General features: G+C 39.9%; 1 protein-coding gene across 4 annotated transcripts in view; it reads left to right on the top strand.

Moving 5' to 3' along the window:
* JAKMIP1 (janus kinase and microtubule interacting protein 1) overlaps window positions 1-24,183 on the top strand; it is a 217,993-nt gene that overhangs the window by 93,458 nt on the left and 100,352 nt on the right. For all 4 annotated transcript variants that reach the window (XR_012904384.1, XR_012904385.1, XR_012904386.1 and 1 more), the window contains one exon: window positions 13,022-13,516. Coding sequence is in view for 1 of the 4 variants with exons in the window: in XM_075930759.1 (XP_075786874.1) it covers window positions 13,022-13,516 (495 nt within the window). In the remaining 3 variants the exon portion in view is untranslated. The remainder of the gene's footprint in view (window positions 1-13,021; window positions 13,517-24,183) is intronic.

Here is a 24,183-nt window from a genome sequence, read left to right as displayed (position 1 = left end):
GATAGGTCTCCACAGTGCCGCACCTCAGCGCTGCGGGGACCAACCCGGCAGCACCCCAGGTGCTCTACCCGAGGTGTCCCCAAGTCAGCTGCTGCTGAAACTGATCAGCGGCTGATTCCAGGAAGCCCGGGGCAGAGAAACTCTGCCTCGGGCTTCTTGTAGTCAGCCGCTGGTCAGTTTCAGCAGCGGCTGACTTGGGGACGCCTGGGGCAGGGCAGCTGGGGTGCTGCTGGGTTGGTCCAGTAGCGCCGAGGAGTGGCGCTACTGGACCAACCCATCAGCACCCCAGCTGTTCTACCACAGGCGTCCCGAGAAAAGCCTTGTCTGCGGGGGGGAGCGGGGGTCAGGGGAGGTGCTCTAGCTGCCCCCCCCCAGCAGACCATGGAAACGCGGGCGGCGGGACCGAGGCACGCCGCGGTCCCGCCGCCCGGGTCCTCCGCGGCTTTGCTCCGCGTCTCCCTGGTCTGCAGACTAGGGAGACGCGGAGCAAAGCCGCGGAGGACCCGGGCGGCGGGGGGGCCCAGACGCGCCGCGGTCCCACCCGGGTCCTCCGTGGCTTTGCTCCACGTCTCCCTGGTCTGCAGGCCCCCCCAGCAGACCAGGGAGATGCGGAGCAGCTTTTCTCGCCCCGGAGGACGAGGCTGGCGGGACCTCGGCGTGCCTGGGCGGTCCCGCCGACCGCATCCTCCGGGGCGAGAAAAACCCCGTTCGTAAGTGCAGATCCGACATAAGTTGGATCCGCGTAACTCGGAGACTGCCTGTATATATAAATGGTCTCAAATATAACATTTTTTTCCTGCTTGGTCTTTACATTGGACTGCTGATCTTCACTGTAATGGGAGAATCTTCCTTAAGATCTTTGGCATTGTGATTCTGCATTAGGCTATCAGCTGATCTCCAGCTCTGCTTCCTCTTCCATGCCCTTTATAACCTTCTGTGAGGGTAATGATGCTGAATCTTGGACAGCATAATCTTCTTAATAAGATTAATGTTAAGAATCTTCTTATTATATAGTTAATTTAAATAAAATGTTTGAAACGAAGACTCAGATTTTTTTTTCTTTGAACAAACTCTTACTCATTTGCTATAATATATTCCATATGAAGTTGGTGGAAATTGAGAATTTCTGTGCCCCGGGAAATTGATATTCATTTTTCATCTCAAATTGGGGCAAAATACTTAACTTTCTATTCTGCAAAATACTTTAACATTTATGAAAAACCTTCTTACAGATTAAAAACATTGAGCAGTCCTGTGGCATCTTAGTAGTAATTCCTTGCACATTCATGAGCTGCCTCCTGATCCCTTCTTAATGCTTCTCATGGATTAGTCAGCAGAATTGGTGTGCGAACAGTACAGCCAATATTACTGCTGTTTCCCTCTGCCACTCCTCCCACAGATAAAATGAGTAAATTCTGTGCCTGTTAGTACAACAGGCCAGGAAGCTTGCCAGTCATTCAGTCTCTGTATTCCCAGGGACAGGCTGACAGTTGTGCTGTACCACTGCTATCCTTTTATAGAGCCTCAATGCTGCTGTGTTTTAAAAGACAATTCTGAGTTCAAATTTCAGCAGTCTATCTGATTAATCTGAAAGATATATAGTTTTTGTATTTATCAACTATTTTGCTTGATTTCCTTTCTTAAAATAACTCATATAGATAGGCAACGAACACCAGTGGCTTGATAGAGTGCCTGCTGCATTATTCTGCCATTAGAAACCATCTGCTTTGGAAGTTCTCTTAACTTTATCTTCTCCCAGCTGGAAAATTGCCATCTATGGTTGCCATGGTAGAAACTCTGTGTTTGACAGGCATATGTCAAGGAAAGAAGCCATGCTGCATTTGCCCTGAAATCCAGTACGACTTTAACATAGCCAGAGCAATTGCACAGCAATGACTTTGTCCCCTACAGTGTATTGACGGCATCCACAATTCATGTCGCCTACTCTCCATCAAACCACACACCCCATGCCATCCAGGAGGAAAGGGAAGCTACATAATCAGTGTGACTAATGGTGGAGTAAAAAGGTAGATTGGAGTAGGTGGTAAATGGGTAACAGTACATCTAAGAGAATTCGGTTGTACTAGTTGTTTCTTGTTTTCAGAGTATAGCGATAGGAACTGAGGCGGAAGATTAAATCCTGGTTCTACTAAAGCTAATGGGACTAGGATTGCACCTAGAAGTGGTTGTGATTGACCTGGAATGACCTGGTGTGCTATGACACTGAGCTCTCTGTAAAGTAGGATCAAGTAAAAGGTTGTGTTGTGTCTGAGATGGACAAGGATACTGCAGGATATTTTGAGGACTAATTGAGGTGGCCTGTGTAAAGTAATGGAGAGTTCCTTGTCAAAGTGTGGATACGTTGGAGCCTTGAGGGATTCATTCTTTTTATGGAGTAACTCAAAGTGAATAATGAGAAAAAATTAACCTAAATTCAATATAAAAACAAACAATTTCAGGAGGCAAGAAGCACTGTTCCTAGAGAACCTAAATGAATTAAATGGATTTATTGGCATAGAGGTGAATGGAAAAAATATTGGAGCTGTTTGAGGTACAGTTCAGTAGCATCTGGAACTTATATAATGTTAACTAAGGAAGCAACTTTTTTGAGGTTGATTAACATAATTTAAAATCTTTAAATATGCTGTCTCTCTATTTAGGTACATGCATAAGTTATATTAATGATTTATTTGAGGAAAAGTCTTCTAAATGTACCTTGGACATAATTATTTCCTAACATTAGCCATTTGTAGAGAAATCAAGAGGTTCCAGAGAACTGAAGGGGATAAACAAATATATTAACTATCTTCAGATAAGGAAGAAAAGATGACTTTAGTAAATATTGTCCATGATTATTTTAAATAGCATTAAAATGTTTGCTTCCGAGCATAAGTTAACTACTCACTGCTTGGCACTAGAAAGAAACCTTTGTTTTGGGCAAGTGCTTCTATGATCATTTGTTATTGGGTTTTCTTAAAATATCTGAACCTGACCTTTGCTTAGAGGCAGGATATACTGGAAAAAATAGATATTCTGATTTGGTAGTTCTCTGTTTGTTCTGCAACCCTACATTCTCAAATCCCAGTAAAATAATGGGTGGAGAAATACAAGAGAGTACTTGTAAGCATCTGAAGGCTAACAAAAATAAGCCTCAGAAAACTATAAAGAATAAATAAGGACCCCCTCCTTTTGATAATGTAAAATTGTAAATGAAGGGAATACAGTAGATTTGATCATTTGATTTCTGGAACAGTAAATCATGATTCAGTTTGGGAAGTGAGATGGGAAAAGAGGGGATATGATCCAAGAATTGACAGACTTCTTTATTGTTAGGAAGAGTATGTAATAAAGCACATTAATTAAATGCATAGATGGTACCAAGTTGGGAGTGCTGTGGATAGAGAAACAACACACAAATCTCGGGACAAATATTGCCAGGAATGATATTATAAAATTCAACCCATCACATCTAGGGGAAGATATTAACACTCGTACCATTCAATGAGAGGGAGATAATGGGAAGATCATAATACCAAAAGAGACCTTGAAGTGCTAGAAAACAGGAAATTAGATGTTTTTGCAAATGCAGTATGATATAATTTATAATATTCTAGCCCAAAGGCGAGCTAGGTTCCTCACAATAAATACACTGCCCCATGCAAGATTATTTACCAGTTCTTAAGATCTGTAGTAAGAAGTCCAACTGCAAGGGCCGAGAAAGTGTCTAGGAAGGAGTTTCAAAGTGAAGGAGTGAGGAAGAGAAGCGGGGAGGAAGGGGATGGGGGGAGGGGAGAGAACAAGGAAAGCAGTTTTGGGAATAAGTGATACCATTTTCCTTAATCTAATAAAAATCCCTAGTTCAGTTTTGAGTATAAAGCAAATTGTTCTGTGATTGTAAAATCTTAAGGGAATCATGTGATATTGTTATACACTCTAAAAAGACACCATGAATGAGGGTGATGAAGAATGGGAGAGAATAGGCAGAGGAGGAAAGGGAAGTTCTAGATTAGAATGTTTACATCTTGTTGGGGGCAGGTGGGGCCTTCACAGAGTACTTGTGAGCAATGAAGTTGGGTCTGGTGAGGAACAGAGTCCATAGGAAAGTTGATGTGGTGGGAAAAGGATGTTGACAAACACTATATAGATAAAGTGGGAAGCAGGGTGAGTCCTACCCATCACAAAATTGATTGGTGGCAACCAGGTAGTTTATACTTGGAGGTATCTGATGGGATGGAAGGTATGAGTTCCGACATCAGGAGGATTGAAGTGGTTGCAGTGTAGCTGTAAATGTTGGCACTGTCTGTTGCTTCTGCCACTTTTAGCCTCAGAGGTTTTGAATAGAGGCATAGAGAAAGAAGGAAGAACCTGGTAGAGACTTCAAGTTGGGACCCCACTGGAATTGATGTCTGATTAATAGTGGAAAGGCCCCACGAAGCTAGGCAAGCTATGTCCAGTATAGAAAAGTGCTAGAAATTTTTCTGGAGGATTTCTCTATAAAAATTAAAATCTATAGATGGCTAATGTTTTCTTTCTGATACTCTGTATAGAGTTGTATACTATCCTCATTAGTATACTATCGGAGTGCCTTCCGGTAGAACATCAAGCAGTGTGACTAACTTTGGTTATGTTTGTGGTGTCTCATCCTCTACATAGGGGGAGATGTTTTGTTCTGGAATTTGTGAAATATGTAATGTGACACATGTATATGTCTACGTAGAGCTATATGATTATGTTAGAGAAGGCAAGGTCGAAGAAATGCATCTTGTCCTTGGAGTGGAACATGGTGAAGTTTGTGATGGTCCTTAGTTTCTGTGGGAACTCATTCCGAAGTCTTAGGCCAGCACCTCAAAAATCTTGTCTCCTGCATAGACAAGCTTTACCCTTACTATAGCAAGTTCTGTTTTGCCAGAAGAATGAAGTTGTCAGCTATGGTCTTTATCCTGGTCACTGAGACCTTGAATTTAGTTCGGAATCCTATGAGAATGTATAGAGCAGAGTAGAGAGGTTTGATGCGTTTGTGGTAGCCAGTATTGCTGAGGAGTTGTATTTCAATGTTCTCTACCAACTGTTTCCTGTGTGTCCAGCTATATTGCATTGCCATTATGCAGCCAAGAGATGACAAAGGTGTGAATAACTAAGATCGGACCATTTTTTGCCAGGGTTGGATGTGGTTACCTACAGAGCCAGAAACTGTAGAAAAGTATTATCAGTCAGACCATTTTCAAGGAATCCAGGAGCACCTCTAAATGATGGACTGAACTGACCAATTGTGATTGTGTACCTTCTGATAAAGGAGGCTGTTCCATGTCTCTAAACCCCTCAAAATGCTTTTCTCTGCTCTTACGTTTTGCTTGGGTTTCAGGAATATAACATTTAAAAAAAAATTAATCCCATAAAATGATTCAAAATCTTACAGAAAAGTTTTCATTTCTATTATATATAAAGGGATTTTAGAGTGATGTTTATAAAAATTGTTACATTTCTGTAGAAGCCCATTGTTTTCAATCTTGTTGAATACCAGAAGGGACTGCTGATGTCCCGTCTGGTTTTTGTAGCTCAGCCCATTTTAGCACTGGAACATCATAATCCAGTTCTAGATGATCGATAATTGATCACATCTGTTGATAATCTGAAATAATGGTTAATCACTCTCCTTTTAAAAATTGGCATCTTATTCCAGTTTTTAACTTAAGTCCTGCAATTCTTAACAACGTAGGCTATTGGTCATCCAGTTTCCAAGGATGAGCTGAATAACTCTCTGTTTAAAGATAGAAAGGGAAGAGCTTGTAGCTTTCCTACATGTACCTCTTTCTACTTTGCATTTTACTTGGTTTCCATTCTTCTGCCATATACCACCTTGATAGAGTTGCTAAAGTCACTCCAAAGCAACATTCTTGATGAATCTTCATGGATTCCAGACATCAGAGGCCATTTTGCAGACAATGTGTGACTGATTCTCTTCCAAGAGCAATTTCTTTCAGTGTAAAGCCAACTCTTTTGGAAGAGATCAGACAAAACATTTCCTTTGGACTGGACCAACTACAGTTTCAGTGTGATCAATGAGGGCATAAAACAGCATTTTATCAAAGGCTTTCTTGGTGGCCTAGCGACAGCTCATTAGTGATCAGATCCTCACTTTCATGCCTCAACCCTCAAGCTGGCATTGGCAAGGTAGCTGCTCGGTAGGCACTGAGAACAATGTCTGTTAACCAGCAACAGGGTAGAAATAATGGACCCTAAAAGAAGCATTAATGCAATACTAGACTTTTTGAAGATGGATAGTGGGGAAGGACAAAGGTGAGAAAAGAGAATTATTTTTTATACACAGAGGCATTTTAGAGTGATTTTTTTTTTAATTTTTAGAAACTTACATTTTTGTAGAAGCTTATTGGCTTAAGTTCTGTGAAATTCCAATGGGGGTGGGGCAGCTTGCGCAAACATAAAATATTACATTGCAGAAGAATTGCATCCCAAATGACTTTCAGTGTCCAACAGGGGCAGATGAGAGTGCCGCGAGGCCCCGGGCAGTGCCGCGGGGCCCCGGGCAGAAAAATTTTGCGGGGCCCGCCCCCCCCCTTTGACACAGCGCATGTGCCGTGGTGCCAAGGTGCATGCACGGGGCCTCGGGAAGCGCGGGGCCCGGGGCAGCCACCCCGCTCGCCCTGCCCTAAATTCACCGCTGGTGTCCAATAACAAACAGAATGCTTTCACAATTAATCCAGTAGAGAAATTAGTGAGCTCTGCACCTTGCAGGATAGAACCCCATGAAATGACGCATCATTATAAAATAAAATTGTAAGGGAGCCCATTAAGTGAGATAATAATAGCACATGTTACATTAATAGAACAGAAGGAGTGGATGTCTTTAGTCAGAAACAATCCTGCCAGGTGCTAAGCATCATGGGTGAACACGAATGCCTTTCATTGCTTCTGAAGTCATTGGGTGTTGAGGATTGACAACAGCTTCCAGGAGCTGCTCAGCAGTTTTTAAGGTCAGGCCCAAGATGCAGTGTTTTACTAGGGCTCAATTCTGTTCCCATTAAACTCACTAATCTTAGACAGAGCAGAATTGAGTTTTTACTAGTTTGATTTTGGGGGCTGGAGGAGAGGAGTGTTGATAAATAGAGAGAGAACTCATCCCTGTATTGGCTTTATTATTGTGACCCTTGTAACGTCACTATAAATTGCCAACATTGTCAAAAATAACTTACTTCAGAGCATTTCACATACTTTAATGTATAAAGATTTTCAGGGAAATTTATTTTCAATACATATTCCTTTATTTCAGAGAACCTGTGATTTTATTTGTTAGTGAACTTTTTGCAATGGGGCTGATAGCCATTGCGGGCGCCAGGGCAAGGTGTGGGGGAGAGGGCCTGGCACTGTGCCCCTGAAGGAGCAGGGCCAAGGACAGAAGGAGTGGAGCTGAGGACAATCAGCCCTTAGCACCACCCAGACTGCGGCGCACCTCCCCCAGCCCTCAGAGCTGTGCAGAGCGACGCTCCTGCACTTCGCTGGCAATTCAAAGGGCTCAGAGCTCTGTCCGCCACCAATGCCACAGCAACAGCAATGATGGCTGGAAGCTCTGGGCCCTAGGGCAATTGTCCCCCTTAACTCCTTGTTGGCAGGCCTGGCTATTTTTTGTCCTATTATGCACAGTTAGAGGTTAATTAATACTTTATGAAAGAAATCCCCTCTCTGTCAGCACCCCAGAAGTGCTTCCACCAACTGAAGAGGGGCAGTGGGAATGCGGGGAGGGCTAAGAACCAGGACTTTCAATTCCCCACAACTCCCAAGCCTCTAGCAGGGGGCAGCCACCTGGGCTTCCTAGCTGGGAGCTTCTGGACAGTAGTCTAGTTGGAAATAGAGAGGCAGAGCAGTAAGGTTCTAGGATGGACCCATGAAATTGACAAGACAGCAGACAGATGATGTAAATGACATAGTGTCTAGATACCATGTTGTAAGACACTGTATTGCCTTACCTACACTGTAAGCCAGGGCTGGGCAAGATGTGGCCCGGGGGCCGGATCTGTCCCACCTAACACTTTGATCCAGCCTGCAGACTTCATGTGACTGCTTTCTGTTTATATCTTGCTGCCTGTGCCACTGAATTTCCAGGCAGTGGCTCAGGGAACAGGATCGTCTTTAAATGGCTCACGGCTCTCACTCGCGGCGCTACCCCTGCAGGGGCTGGAGCCGTGAGCCTCTTCAATAACTGCAGCAACCCTGAGCGGCTACCAGGCAATGTGATAGTGGTGGGGCCATGAGCCCCTTTTTGTGTTTTTACTTCAAAGCCTTTGGCCCCAGACAACCCTGCGGGAGGCTAGTCCCCAACCCCACTCCTTCCTCCCCAGGCCCTGCCACTTCTGCGGGGGTGGAGGTGGAGCTGGTCCATAACCATGTAACAATATTTAATAAGTGCCCCCCCCCAAGAAAATTATTGCCCACCCCTGCAGTAAGCGCTACAACCTCTCATAGAGGTGGAGTTATTCTGTCAGTGTAGTATGGTATTTACATTGTTAGGACAATGCTGTAGTATGTACATTGACATAATAAGGTCAACATACGCTGCCTTATATTGACTCAACTGTGTAGTATATAGACCATGATAAGACTTATAATTTTTTTCTGTTTTTAGCAACTTAAATTTTCACAATTCCACAAAAGTATGGGTTTTATGCATATTTTTATTCTTTCCTATTTAAAATTTCACAGTTGCCAGAAAGTATAGGGGAGGAGTCAGACAATAATTATTTAATGATAGCAGATAATGAGATTCAAAGATTGACACTTTATAATCAGTAAAACACAAAATTTCAACATCACATGTAAAAAATACAAAATATCTTTTAATCAAAAGCTAATACATTTATTACATTGTTTATCTGTAAAGTTTGGTTATTGATGGAAATATAGTGAAATCAACTCTTACTAGCCTTTATTAATAAAAATCTAATTCTTTCAAATCTACTCATACTATAAACTTTTCCATATGAAAAAATGTAGGATGCTTTTTGATCGATCTGCCTGTGGCTGAATCAATACAAAAATAACATGGGGCATAGAGATAAGTTTTGTCTGGAGAAGAGGCAGACATGTTTCTGAGATCCAAGCATAAGCTAGCAAATTGCAGTCCATCTTTATCTGAAAATGAGAGTAGGCACATTAGAATAGGTGAATTTATAATATCACATGATAAATATTTTATTTTTTTGAAGTGATCAGTTTTTTTAGTATAATTTGGCTAGATTTGCTTCTAAAGTATTTATGGAAAGATGCAAGCTTTTCTTCACAGTGTGTGATTTTAATCATGTTGTGTAGTCTGTTGTATAACCCAATGCCGTGTAGTCGGTTGTATAGCCCAATTTGGTTTGGAAATGTCTTGTGTGGATCATAGCCTCTAAACTGCTGTAGACATTAATGAGGATTATATCAAGTGTGGTCCATATAAAGCCGGCATGTTTACTGCCGTATTCAAGCTCTATTTTTAGAGAAAAGTATTGCTTCAAAAATCCATGTTCATCTATGGTGTACTAAATTGTGCTATATTAAAACTGTGTTAAAATTAGAAACTATCACCTTGAATTCTTAGGTTCGTATGTGTTAAAGCTCTGGACTTTAAGAACTAAAGTAGTATTTTGTTGCAACCTTCCAGACAATGTAATGTTTGTATTTAACCTATCTGTTGGCCTTAAACATGACATAATTATTAATTGAATTCTAAATGCGTAGTCCAAAAGGTTCTCCTGAAGTGTTCTCCTGTCCTGGCTGTTTTTGCTCCTGGTCATCCTAATGGACAATGACATATAGTAGGAAAATTAAATGTCTGAGAACACATTGTATAGGATTGTTATGGAAAGAATGAAGTGTTTATGTAAGTGAAAATGAGAGAAAATATAAACCTAGCTCAAGTCACAATGAGGATCTGAATTATTTTTACAGAGGGTAAAACAACATATATAACTTATATGCCCTATAAGTTTGGTTTTGACTGTAGACATGATTACGATGAAAACATAACTTTTAATTAACAGACCCCAAAGGTTATATCGATTGTTTTATTTTAACTTGTAAAGGCAAACAAAGCTGAAATCAAATATTCTTCAAAGCGTGTAGTCTGTGGGTTAAAGAAAACATTAGCCTTTCACATGTTGTCCAAACCTAAACATATGCAGATTAACCTAGGAAAGTATACGATGGGCAAGGAAGAATAACATTCTGTATTCTTTTGCTGAAAAGCTAGCTGTTGCTTTGGCAAGATTGTTGTGTCTACATGCATAGGCTAATGCTTTAATTTACAAAGGCCAGTGGTGTAGATAATCAAATCAGTGATGTTCCAGGGTGAAAACAACTTTTTCTTATTGTCTGCTAATGTTTTGAGAGATTTGTCAGATTCAGTTTATAGCACATGGTCCAAGCATACCTGGAACTGTCTTGATTAGAAAACAATTTTCCCTTGAGACTTAGGTGACTAACCCAAAAGGCATTTTTGAAAATGAGACATAGGTTCCTAAGTATCTTCAGCCCTCCTCACTCTTTTCCTCTTTGCTCAATCACTTGAGGGTAAATGCTCTTTGGAAACATGAATTTCAAGACTACTTACTCAGTTGTTAATGAATTCTTCTGGAAGTTTCCTCACTCCAAGTTACTTTAGGGTAAAATCTACCTTTCATCAACAATATACAGGCAGTCCCCGGGTTACATGGATCCGACTTACATCAGATCCCTACTTACAAACGGGGTGAGGCAACACTGCACTAGCTGCTTCCCCCCAGCAGACCAGGGAGACGCAAAGCTAGCGCCCCCCTCCAGCAGACCAGGGAGACGCGGAGCGGCTTTTCTCAGCAGACACCTCAGCTTGAGAATAAAAGACTGAGGGAAGTGAGGTGTGGGAGAATAAAACTGAGCTCTGGAGAAATGTTTGGCTAGAGTTTCCCCTACAATATGTACCAGTTCCGACTTACATACAAATTCAACTTAAGAACAAACCTACAGTCCCTATCTTGTACGTAACCCGGGGACTGCCTGTATGTAGAATAAGACTAAACTTTAAGTACTGTATGTCTTGATAAATTGTTGCAACTGATTTTTAACCACCATGGAAAAGTGCTGGTTTTCTTTGTTTTATTTTAACGACATTCCATGAACTTTCTTTTTCCATCCCTCTATATATACAACATTTGATCATTTAGGTGAATAAATACCCAGTCTGTTTACTTTAAGCTCACATGCAGAAATAGGGGGCCTCACATAAGCATGGAAGTTTTGACACTTGTACCTGTTTGATTATAGTCTTGGAAATAAATATCATTACAACATCCCTATCATCTACAGAAGATGCATTTACATATGGATAAAATTCAATTGTGGTAAACCAAGATAAGTGATCTATTTCCAATAATAACCTATATTATTCCGGGCAAATATTTTTTTTCTCTTTGCATCTATTAGACCTTTCTTAATATGAGGTCAGGTCTACACTAGGGGGCAATGTTGAACTAAGGTATAGAACTCCAGGTACATGAATAACATCATTGTAGTCAATGTACCTTAGTTTGACTTACCATGGTGTCCGCACTATTTCTCCAATTGGCTCTCCTTACTCTTCTCCAGTGGCATTCTGGAGTCAATGGGCGCATGATCAGCAGTCAGTTAGTGGGCCATATCTGCTAAATCGATTTCTGAGAGATTGATCCCCACAGTGGTAAATGATAGTGTTTGTGCAGTAAAATTCTGCTCTGAACTACCTGGTTTAAAATGCCATTGCATGCCTCACTTCGGATACTGCAGTCATGATCACTGTTTATTCTATTCATAGTGTTTTTACTCACTTTACTCACTTTCAGCATTACAGTTTTTCTTTCCCCTGCTGTGTAGTAACCTCATTCTGGAAGAAACACGGTATGCAGGTTTGTAATTAGTGTATAATTTCACATGGAAAGACATCACAGTTCATGCAATCTGCTGAGTGTCATTATAATGAGGTTTTATCATACTGTGCATTGATATAATAGTCAATAATATGGCTTTTAGCCCTTACAGGCTTTGACTTATATTTAAAAAAAATGTCTAGTGAATTTTTGATGCCTCAGTTTTTAGGTGCCCAATCTGAAACCCCTTGAGTGGTCCTGATATGCAAAAAACTCTGAGTACAAGGCTTCAGAAAATCCGGCCTCTTTAAGGTGGATTTCCCAAATTTAGTAAATTAAAATGTAGGTCCTGTTTTTCAGCTTTTACCTCCGAACTCTCGCCCTCGTGACAAGAATCCTTCCTCCTTTCTGGTTGCTGCTCCTTTCTTCATTCGTTAAAGGATAGCTTCTTTCTCACCTCTTCAGCAGTCAGATGAGATGAGAAATGGTGGTCTTGTACTTAAAGTAGTGGCAGGAGAAGTGAGTTCAATTCCTTCTCTGACACAGGTTTTCTATGTGAATTTAGGCAAGTCATTTAAGCTCTCTGCTCCTCAGCTTCCCATGTGAGGATAAATTAGTTAAATGTTTTTGATATTGTGAAACAATATGAACACTACAGAAAAAAATAAGTTGCCCGCCACTCTGGCAAGCAGTGAAATGCATTCCATTCTCCCCCAAAGACACAAAGAAGCTTCCTAATTCTACATGATTCCATTATTACTTTACCAATTTGACCCATCTCCCTAAACTGATTCCAGACCAAAGGGAGCATTCAAGAACTGGTAGCTTGTGGGTATGGGTCACATTAGGAAAATAGGTTATGGCAATAGAATGCCCCCTAATGGATTGACAAAAAATCCTGGAAATTCTTTAGTCCATTTTATAGGTTAAAACAAAATATGCCAGTATCCTACGGGTGAAAGAAAACATCGGTTTTGGCTGCAGAAAGGCCCAAGCCTACAATGTTTGGATCCAGATGCAAACTGACCCTAAGTTTGACATACTCAGATCTCATTTTTTTCCATTGTAGAGCACCTGAGATGGTGTATTCTGGAGAGTCAGCATCATGATCAGTTCTGTTAAACTAAGTTTAATTTATTGCTTTGTTCCAGGTGGGTAAACTGAGAGAGAGAATCCAGGAAGTCAAGCAAGAAAGAGAGCAGGAGCAGCACAAGCATACTGCCTACATCTCTGAACTAAAGGCTAAACTCCATGAGGAGAAAATGAAGGAACTCCAGGCTGTCCGGGAGCTGCTTATCCGGCAGCACGAGCAAGAAGTAGCTCGTATGGTAAAAATAAAAGATGGAGAAATTCAGCGTTTACAGTCGACGGTGAACGTGCTGCGGGACGGGGCAGCTGACAAAGTGAAAAATGCATTGCTAAATGAAGCCAGAGAAGAAGCTCGAAAAGCATTTGATTGCGAACGTATAAAGATGCAGCAAGAGATATTAGAACTGAAATCTGGTAAAAAGCAGCTTGAAGAAGCTTTGAACAACATTATGCAGGCAGATAAAATGAAGGCTGCTGACCTGCGCTCTGCTTATCAGTCCCATCAAGATGAGGTTAATCGAATAAAGCGTGAGTGCGAGAGGGATATCCGCAGGCTGGTAAGCTTAATTAAACAGTAAATATATTTTGGTTTACTGTAGTTCCTGCAGCACAGAGGAGTGTTGGTCCCACCCCAACCTATTAACTACACCTTAGGCCACAGCATTACATCCTATCACATTAAAGGAATGAAAGTACCAACTCCTAGTGAGTTTTTGCTTACAAATTCATTGTTACTCAGTAGCTTTCTCTTCCTTTTTGCCTGAAATTCCTTTCCTTATGAGGCCTTCTCTGCTGAAGGATTCAAGACATAGTTACTCTGCAGAGTGAATATTCACTTGCTGTGATGGAAACGCAAGCTGTTTCAGATGTACTATATTTGCTACAGCCATGTGTGTTTCCTATGGCAGAGCAAAGAGAAGAGTCTAATCTGCTTCCAAAAGTATTGCCTGTATCCCTGACTCTTTGGAAGTAACAAGGATTGTTGCCCCTTGTTCTGTACTCCTTTAAAGAGCAGAGGTGTTAGCGTGGGGTCAGGTGCATAGAGCATTTCACCTGTCATAAAGTTCACCATAGACAGCAGCCTTCCTCTTATGAATAGGAGTAGTAAAATAGTGATTCCAACAGCACTGATGCAAATCATTACATTTTACACTAGTTATACTGTAGTGTTTGGGCAAATTACTGCACAATAATAGATTCACAGTAATATATAATGAAAAGAAAACATTCTATTTGGCATCATGGTTTTTTCCATGTATGGAGTCTTGAGATTTGGTTACTAAAATAAACTTTTAATAGTATGGTAATTGGATTGAAAATACCATAAAGATAAACTACAATAGAGGAATAGTCTTTCCCTTAATGTTAAGGAAATTCTTTATTTCATTTTGTGTCAAGACTAGAATGTGGATACTGCTTTGGATAAATGATGGCAATGACAAGCTACAGGCAAGGAATGTTTTATATCCTTAATTATAGTCTAAGGCAATGAAAACTTATAATGCAGTTACTTTGTCCCTTAAGTAAATTGGTTATCAATAGGCTATTGAGCACTACAATTTCCTAAGAATACTGTAAAGGTTTTTTTTACTCTCATTACTGATCATAATTTCTTTTTCATACTCCATCCCTTCTTCTTACAAATCTCAAAAATAGGACTACAAAGTATGTGAGTTGAAGTCCAGATTATTCTAAATGATCACATAGCATATAGCATGGAATTCTGAGTACTCAGTGTCTTCATAAGAACACAAGGTTCCTGTTGATTTCTGTGTCCTTACTTGGGAAAAAAGCAGAAGAATAGTGTTAGGGAAGGGAGGACACAGCACATACTGTACATGTACATTCCCTCAGAATAAAGCAGACTCAGTTTTACATCTAAGATCCTTGGCAGTGTCCCTTTTGACCATTTGAAAAACAAGTTTTAAATAGGTAGAATGTAAAAGAACAGAAGCAGCGCCAGTGATGATTTGACAATGATTATAGAAATGACAAGCTTCAACATTGCTCAGATGTGTTAATTGTAACATGGCCAAAGTAAGCCCCACTCACAACTGATCAAGCCTTTTTGCCTGGTCTCGGTGAAAACCATAAGATATGCTTCCAGCCCCTTGGTAGTAAAGGTTCTGCAAACAGAATGCCTAATCTATCTTGTTGAGGTTGCCAGCAATAAAAACATTTTGTTATTGAATTACAGTTAGGCCAGTATTTTTACTAGCATAATATCAGTTGGATAAGGTCTGTTGAAATATGCAAGCAAGTCAAAACAGTGGCCTTTCTGAAGTCCTTGGCAGAGTTTTGACAAGATGTGAAATTGGTTAATTATTCGGAATTGTTCCATAGTCTTGCTTCAGTTTTTAGTTTAAATAGCAGCTTGTGGTTGGTGATGAAATATTTTTTCCTTTTATTGTAATAATTCCTTCTAACTTTGGAAACATTGCAAATGCTTTTCCCTCCTTTCACTTGGCAGAAAAGAATGTGTACCTGTCTTTTCAATGAAGGCCATCAGTCTGCTATGGGTGTGTGTGTGTGTGTGGGGGGGGAGGTATTTATTTCCCTTCTTCTGCACAACTGTTGCAGCGCAAGTCTGAAAATAAGATTCAGTTTGTGCAGTCTGCTTTCAAGGCTCACCCTCTGCCTTATAACCAAGACTGGCCTGAAAGTAAAAGATCAAACTCTGGATTTAAAATCTGACCTCCTTATAGCCACTTAAATGTAAATTTCAGAAGGTCTGAACAAATACGTGCTTTATCTTGATGAGGGTTTTCTCATATATGGTAAAAAGCTAGGCTCTCCCTAGTTACTGCTGAGCCTCACTTCCAATTTTCAGACTGATTTTTGACACCCTCAAATAATTTCATTCCAAGCATTTGGCCTCCCTTGCTTGCAACCTGGAAAACTAATATGAAATAAAAGATATTATTCACCCTCTCTCTGTTGATTGTGTTGGCTGTTATCTGAAAACAGATTATAAATACAATAAAATAAAGTTGTATTCATTTTTATTGAAGCTGTGGACCTTACAAGATATTGGAAATGAGCTTCAAAAATTGGATAATGAGCTTTCATAGATGTACAGATATTATGAAAATGTAAATTCTTTACATAAGCCATGTTTCTGTAGACTTCTGCTGATTTTTTTAAAAAGAAAAAAAATGCAATCATAAAATAACATTTAAAATAAATTCTGTGTAAAAGCTTTGTTCATATGTCAGTTTTCATATAATTGATTTTAGATAGAAGCAACAGAAATGTTTTAATAATGTTTAACATTCCTGTGGCATCTAAATGCAGCAGTTCATCCTAGCTATTGTATGAGAACTTGAAAATGAATTTTACCACAAACTGAAGAGATGAAACTGGAAAGGTTATTCATTGTTCTTGTACAGAGAAATACAAGGAGATAGCATTTAAAGTAATAAGAAAAGTAGCTGCAGTGTATTATTTATGACAATTTTAAAATGGTATTCTAAAATTTTAACCTAATAGTATCTCCCTGATGTACATAACTTAATTTATCTCAGTACTTATATTTCCCAAATCACTGTAGTACATGAGCAACATCAAAATGTTTACAATTAGAAATAATATTTAGCAGTCAAACAGCCTTAGTAAAATGAAAAAATACAAGCTTCCTCCTCTGGAACTGTAGACTATGGCTCAGGTTTTCAGCCAGATGTGTGCATTTTTCTGTATATGTAGTTTGTGTGAAAATTCTGTGAATTGTAGTTGTAAATCAAGGTTGTGGAGCATGCATACACCAACATGCATAATCCCCGAGTACAGTAAAACTCCAGTAGTCCGGCATCCAATAGTCCGGCACTCCTGATAGTCCGGCATCAAAATGGCAAGAGCCTAGTGAGTGAGCTTCAGCAAAAAATGAGTCACAAGGTAACAGCGGCAGCAGCTGAACTGAGCAAAAAGGGTAAAAAAGGCTTAAAAAAACTAAAATATTACAGTATACTGTATACAGTATGTACAATAAAAAGGGTTAACACTTTATATACAGTATATAATGTATACAAAATATATATAACCAGTTTATAGTACCTCCTGATAGTCTGGCATATCTGATAATCCGGCACTGCCTAGGTCCCATAGGTTCCGGATTATTGGAAGTCTACTGTAAAAGCAAGAGTACTTTTGTCCATACTTCTGAAAATTAAAAGATGCCCTTTGCCAGTGTCGACCTTCGCATATTAACATGATTTTGGGAGGGACATGATGTACTGATGCACTAGAAATACTAGGAAAAATGTAAAAAACAACCAATAGTCTAGTAGCACGTTAAAGACCAACAAAACGTAGATGGTATCATGAGCTTTTGTGGGCACAACCCACTTTTAGGCAAGGTATTAATGCAAATGTCCGGTGTCAGACTTTGGAACCTCAGGTATGAGTTCCCAGACAGCTGTGCATGGTCAGGAAAAGGCGACATAAAATACAGTGTTTGATTAATCTTTAGTTGGGACATCAGGGATGACAGAATGGGAAAAGTCTTAGTACCAGCAAGCCCACTTGTAATGCTCTCCACATAGTTTTCTTCCCTTTTACTTTTAAAGGTTTCCACAAGATTGTGAGTATGATGCCCTCTAGGGCATCTGGCATTGGCCACTATCAGCAGACAGGATACTGGGCTAGATGGACCTTTGGTCTGACCCGGTATGGCCGTTTTTATGTTATGTTCATAGTGTAAGTGTTTTGTTATATTTTTCTCTGAGTTCTATTTTACTTGTATGTATTTAAGTGCTAAATAAAATCCTCATGTTTCTATGCAGCTCACCAGTCTCATCTCTATAATAAATGTATGTAGCTGCCTGAGTAACAAATATGTTGTCAGTGACTTGTGCAGTTTGCACTCTACATTAATTAAAGGTTACACCAGAGAAAAGTCCACCAACCTGTTAAGGAGAATATAATATTGATTTAGTCTCCAGATTGAGCTCTGCTTTAATACCCATATTTCTAAGTATTTTTTCCTGTTTCCATAAGTGCACTCACCTATAACTTGGACTGGTACTCAGTTTAATGCTCAGTTTAACACTGAAAACAAAATATTCTGTTTACTGAACTGCTTACAGAGCAGATCTTACTAAAATTATTTTAATGTTTTAATGTTATTTCAGTTATTAGTTTTTAAAACCTATATCTTTTTTTCTCTTACCTGAGTGTCAATTCATTCTTAAATTTGATGGCCATGCTCAATTTTAAAATTAGGTGCCACAATATTTAGTATTTAGATACACAGTATTTAGATACACATTTTGTCTGAAATTGTTCTAATCCACTGCAGCCTAGACACGTGCTGAGTTTTGAAGCACAATCCAAACTATTATTGTTGACTGCATAAAAGCGAAAGAAGATGAGATTTCCATTACTGTACTGAATTAGTTGGAAAGAACAAATAAAATTTCGTTCATTCTGTGGCAGCTACCAGCAAGACCCTTATTAGACAGAATAAACTCCTCTGTGGTTCATGTGCTAAAATATACAGTAACTGCTTCCTGTGAAAATATTACAAAGAATAGCCATTTCAAATGCATTTAGTTGATTTTGTCATTCATTTTGCACTCTGTTCCTTTGCTGTATTACTTTAGTGAGGGAGAAGCTGAATGTTTGTCAGATGCACTGTATGCAGCAACATGTATAAACTTTGGGACAGGTTAGGCACGCTGTTCACTTTTTTGCATGTGCGTGAATTAAATTTGAGTTTTTCTGTTCTGTGCTGAAGACTAGCTGTTAGTTTGCTTTTTGGTGGGTATTGTAATTCCTTTAATAGAAAAGCTCTTATAAAGTCGGTATTTACAATTCTTTCACATACAAAACTCCAGTGAAGCTTGGTGCATATTACATGCATATAGTTCTACTAAATATCAAGTCTCCAAAACAGTTCCAATTAAAGTAAATGGAAAGACTCACCTTGATTTTGATGAGAATAAGATTGTGCCCACAAGGCTTGATTTCCCCTCCCCCCCCCCCCCCCCATGCTTTGAATCAATGGCAAAGCACCTATTAGCTTCACTGGACACAGGATCAAACCTATATTAACAAAGATTGCAATATTTAACATGGAATGGATTAGGATTGTTTGCTACCGTATTACTAAACATTGTTATAACCTCAGAAAACTGGTTGAACTGTATTGTGATATTACTTTGACTTCATCCTGGTAAGGGGGAAAAGTCCTTGCTGCTGCAAAGTGAATCAGAGCAAAAATAGCTTCTTTCCAAGAGCAGCTTCGATCATCTGTGAGCCTGTGAAGGTAGATGGACAATTATTAAATATCTTTATTACCTCCAAGTCCAAAATATGTAATTATATAAATTAGAAAGAACTTCCACTTTAGATCCTTTTATCTTATTTTTATATTCCCCAAACGTATGTTTTGCAACAAGGAGGTATACAATATAAATTAATAACTTCAGCACCTTCACAGAGAGTAGAGCTGGCCAGAAAAACTTTTATAGAACTAAACCGCATCAGAATATGTAGTTTTATCAAAAACTAAATTCTATGCAAAATCAGGTAGATTTTCCTGAAATTCCATTTAGATGAAAGAGGGGGGGAAATTTCTAACAATATTGGAGCATTGTCTGAATAAAAAAATTCAAATTTGTGTTTTGAAATGATTGTTACAGGAGGCTCCCAACTTGCGACCACCCGAATTCCAACCCCCTGCACTTACAACCATTTTTGTAAGTGCAGAAGGTGACGGAAACCCTGGACTTACATCCTCAGCACACATTTATGACGGTGCACGGTGCCTATCGTAAATGAAGACTCGAGTTATGATGCCCCCGACTTGCGAGGCTTCCCCTGTAACCAATCATGTCGAAAGTCGGGGGCCTCCTATATATTTTTAGTTTTATATTTTGTTATATTTTAGAATACAAATATATACTTGAATAAAAGATATTACAGTACATTGAAATGAAGCTTTTTGTTTTGTAAAAATGAAACTTTTCAATTACTTGAAAAAAACATTGGAAGTTTCCTCTGTGGTGTACTTGTCTCTAAAATCTCAGTATAATGACATGTATATCTGTTGAACAAATCAGAATTGGTTTGGAAACTTTTGTTTCTATCTAGTTTTCTAAGGGGATAAAACTCTTGTAAACGCATACAATGTGTTCAGAGAAACCTTTTCACTAGAACCCTGCAAATCTGTTGATATCGGCTTTATATTTACAGATCTCCACATCAGCAGATGTGGATGCAGATATCTGAAGCTCATTTTTGCAGATATGGATACAGATGCAAATTCAAATTTTGTATCTAGAACCCTGCAAATCTGCAGCTCTCAGTTTTATATCCACTGGTATCCGCATCTGCAGGCATCAGTGTGGATATCTGCAGCTCATTTTTGTGGAAACCGATATGGATACAAATTGTATATTCACACAGGGCTCTGCTTTTCACCTTTCTTGTTCTCAGGTAACCTATCTTTCATTTAAAAATAAAGCAACACAAAAACACCACTAGCAAAGGATTAACTCTCCACCAGAAACAAATATTGTTTCATCCTAATCACCTTTTAAGAAAACAGTTGCCCTCTAGCCTCCTAATACCAGGGAGTCCAACATCTTGACATTACTCATGTTAAATTGCACCTTTAAGGGACAGTCCACACCCAGGGTGTTATAGACACACCTTGTCTCCATAGCAGCTCCAGAAGTTTAGGGGGATTGTCAGCCACCGCACACCTTTTGGACAAGGTGTACCATGTGCACACACCGTACATGCAGCCTGCACTGCTGCCTTTGAAGAGCAAGGAAGGGATCCTCTTGGCATTCTCCTCTCCCTGGAGAAAGGTGCTACAATCATGAGTCTTTCTCTCAGTGAAAGGACTACAATTGCACCTTGCCTATGTATAGGAGTACACAGGGGGTTGGGGGGGGGGGGGGCGGGGGAGGAGTTCCTGCAGTCACGCAGAGTTGAACAGAGTAGAGTCTCTGATATTCTTCTTAGTCTTTTCCTTAAACATGTATGGCGCTCTGTCATGCACAGCTGCTAATGTCAAGTGGTAGCCTTCTGCTGTGGATCATGCCATCTGTTCCAGAGAGCTTCTCATAGTTACATTCCAAGGATAAATTAACCTTCTGCGAAGACCTTACTTCCTCATTCAGCATTTCATTGTTGCAATTAGTACTTGTCTAAACATTTTGGAGAGTTTTATCCTTCAGCCCAGAAGCTGAAGGATAAAATGTTCCATCATCACATTCTTTACCATGAACCCAGCAGATCCAGTTGCAAGCTCCTATATTTTGGCGCACACATCCCTTGTTTATTTTTAGCATTCACACAAAACACTGTCAAGGCTGGTCTGCCTGAAATGTGACTCATCTTTCCTATCTCTCTGCAAAGCATGTCATTCTTTATAATTTTTCTTAACAAAAATATCCCTAGAGTGAAGCATTTTAAGCCAGGGACTTTCATTTCTTCTTACCTGCTTTCATATTTTCCTACCATGAAACAATAGTGGTTTGGGATTTTTAAACTTTGATTAGTGAACATAGGAATTGCCATCTTATGTTGGAGCTGTGGTTCATCTTTTAGTCAGTATGTTGTTTCTGACAGTTGCCAATAGCAGTTGCTTCAGAGAAATATACAAGAATGCTTGTAAGGAACATTCGTGGAATAACCTGTTATAGGGAAGTTTTTCACCACACATGTCAGCATGTATGCTCTCAAAGCATAAGAGCTGTTACATCCATCCCATCTTTTAAAAAGAGGGGGGGGGGATTTTAGTAACATTTTGGTTAAAAAAATGGTAATATATATATATAAAGCACCTAAGCAACTTGGCGTTCATGTCACAAAGGCACTTTTGGGCACTTTAAAAAAACATCACTTTTTGCTCTTCCTAAATCTTGGTATTCGATTCTTTTATGAATTAGAACCAAACATGCTTTTAAATATAAATTAATTAATACATCTGTTGTAGAGAATGTCTGCTTCCATGGTCATTGCGCAGTTCACTTCCTCGCTCCCCAACTTACAAATGGGTTGTGTTACAAAAGTTCATTGGTAAGTCAGTTGTTTGGAACTTGGAATGCATTTTCCCAGAGAAACATTGTTATAAATGGGAATGAGGTTCCCAGTCTAGCCCTCAAAAGCCTATTTAACCTATAATGTAGCAGAAATATTGCATATTTGCAATGAAAAATAGAAGAAATAGGTTTTTTTATTTAACCTTGAATACTGGTGCTTGGAAAGGGAGACTTAGTTATGGGAGGATGAGGAGGTAGTGGAGCTCCAGAACGGAGCTTCTGGGCATCCCCCGACTGCTCATCCATCCCGCCTCACCCCTGTGAGATCTGCATCAGCTCCTATGTCCAGCCCCTTCCCTTGGCCATTCCTTGCCCTCAGGCTGCATCTAGCCTCTGCTCACCAGGAGATGCTGAACTGCATAAGTATGGGCCCAAGGACTCTGAGGAGCAGGCGAGAAGCAGCAGTTTGGGGTTCAAAGCATAGCTTCTCTCCAGTTTCTGGCTGCATGACTGTTCCCTTGCTCCTCCTCAAGTCCTCTGGCCAGCACTTGTGCTGCTCACCACCATCTGTGCCTCTTGCCTTCTCCCTTAAGGCTGCAGGTGAGCTTTTGTTTGTATGTGCAGAATGTTTGTAACTCAGGCAGTGCCTCTATTTTGTGTTCACAACTAGTGTTTATGAAATCATAGATGACATACCTGAGAGAGACCGTTTAGGCCCTATAATCTGTTCCCTTGTGACATAAAGGACATTTTTCCCTTTTTAATTCCTCCTTTTATCTGAAATCCACCTGCCTCCTTTGGTAGTCAGATCCAGTAACTCATTTGTCTCACTGTCAGGGCATCCTTATTCTTAATCTCAAGGATGTAATGTAGAGAACCACTTGGCTCCTGGGAAAGGCACTATACATTCTGTTCTACCGTTGGCTTGAAGATTACTTTGAGATGGATGAGTAGAGGGAAAGATCCAACACTTGGCAGTGCAGCAGCTGGCTTTTTCCACTTTGAAAGCTGAGCATGTCACTGTCTTGATAAATCAGGCTTTTGGTTCCCTCTTAATTTGTTCGTCGTATTTATAAGAGGTCACAGTTCCTCTCTCAAAGTCTCTTTCTTAATCTTATTGCTAGCCATGGAAGTATAAGCTATTTCCAAGGAGATCTTCAGCATGATTATACTCTTTCACATTTAAAAGATGAATATTGTCAAAACTCTCATTTTTGTTGGTTTCTCCTAGTTGTTGGGTGAAAATACAAGACCTTAGAAAGTCGGTTCTGATGTTGACACAAACCGCAAATGCCATCTCCTTACCAAAATGATAAATGTAATTGCTCTGTTTAACAACTAACCACTTGGCAATGCAACAAACATGCTTTAAGTGTGAAATAGAAATGATATTTTAGAAAACAATAATTTTAACCAGTTGCACAGGATTTTATGCTAAACAATGGAGTACCCAATGTTGTGATTTAGCACTGCTTTAAAACTGCAGCCACAGGTGGCTGACCCCTCTTTTCCCCATAACACTACTTTGGAGATCAGGCTGTGTAATATAGTAGAGTTATTCTCAAAAATGAGTAATTTCAAATCATTTTGAATCCCATGATGCCGCTTCTCGGCCTACATCTGTTATATGCAATGCACTATACACTGTTGTGTAAACAGATTAGAAGAGTCTGAAGTCTTCAAATTCCATTAGAAGGTGAACAATGTTGAGTGCATGTTCTGTTACTTAGTTGCAGGCATAATCCTTGATCTGCTAAACTGAAAAAAATGTCTTTTTGAACACAAAACCTACCTACCTGGTTTGAAAAGAATCTTGTTGGCTGGGGTGGGAATCCTAAGGTCTGGAGGCTGCATTCGGCCCCCAACTTGCCTGGATCTGGCTCCCAAGCACACAAAATCTACTAGCCTGGGCTCCCCCCACCCCCAGGCTTTGGTGTCTGAGGGGAATGTGGAAAGTATCGTTAACCTTCTTAGTTTTTTGGGGGGGAGGGGAGTTGGTTGTTTTGGTTTTTTGCTTCTCACTTGTGTGCGGCTCCCAACTGATTTTTTTTCTGTGGGTCAGTGTCCCCTGAACCAAAAAAGGTTTCCCGCCCTTGTTGTTGTTCATATAATGCAACCAAATTCAGACTCCCTAATGGTATCTGAATGTCACTGTAATAGAACCACAGATTGTGGTTCAAACGTTCAAACACTGCAGATTTTTTTTCCTTGAGTGATGGGGAGAAGAGAGATGA

The sequence above is a fragment of the Pelodiscus sinensis genome, chromosome 5 (assembly GCF_049634645.1).
Source record: "Pelodiscus sinensis isolate JC-2024 chromosome 5, ASM4963464v1, whole genome shotgun sequence".
In the NCBI taxonomy this organism is placed as follows: Eukaryota; Metazoa; Chordata; order Testudines; family Trionychidae; genus Pelodiscus; species Pelodiscus sinensis.
Note: the sequence above shows the minus strand (reverse complement) of the source record. Positions and strands in the feature narration are given on the sequence as shown.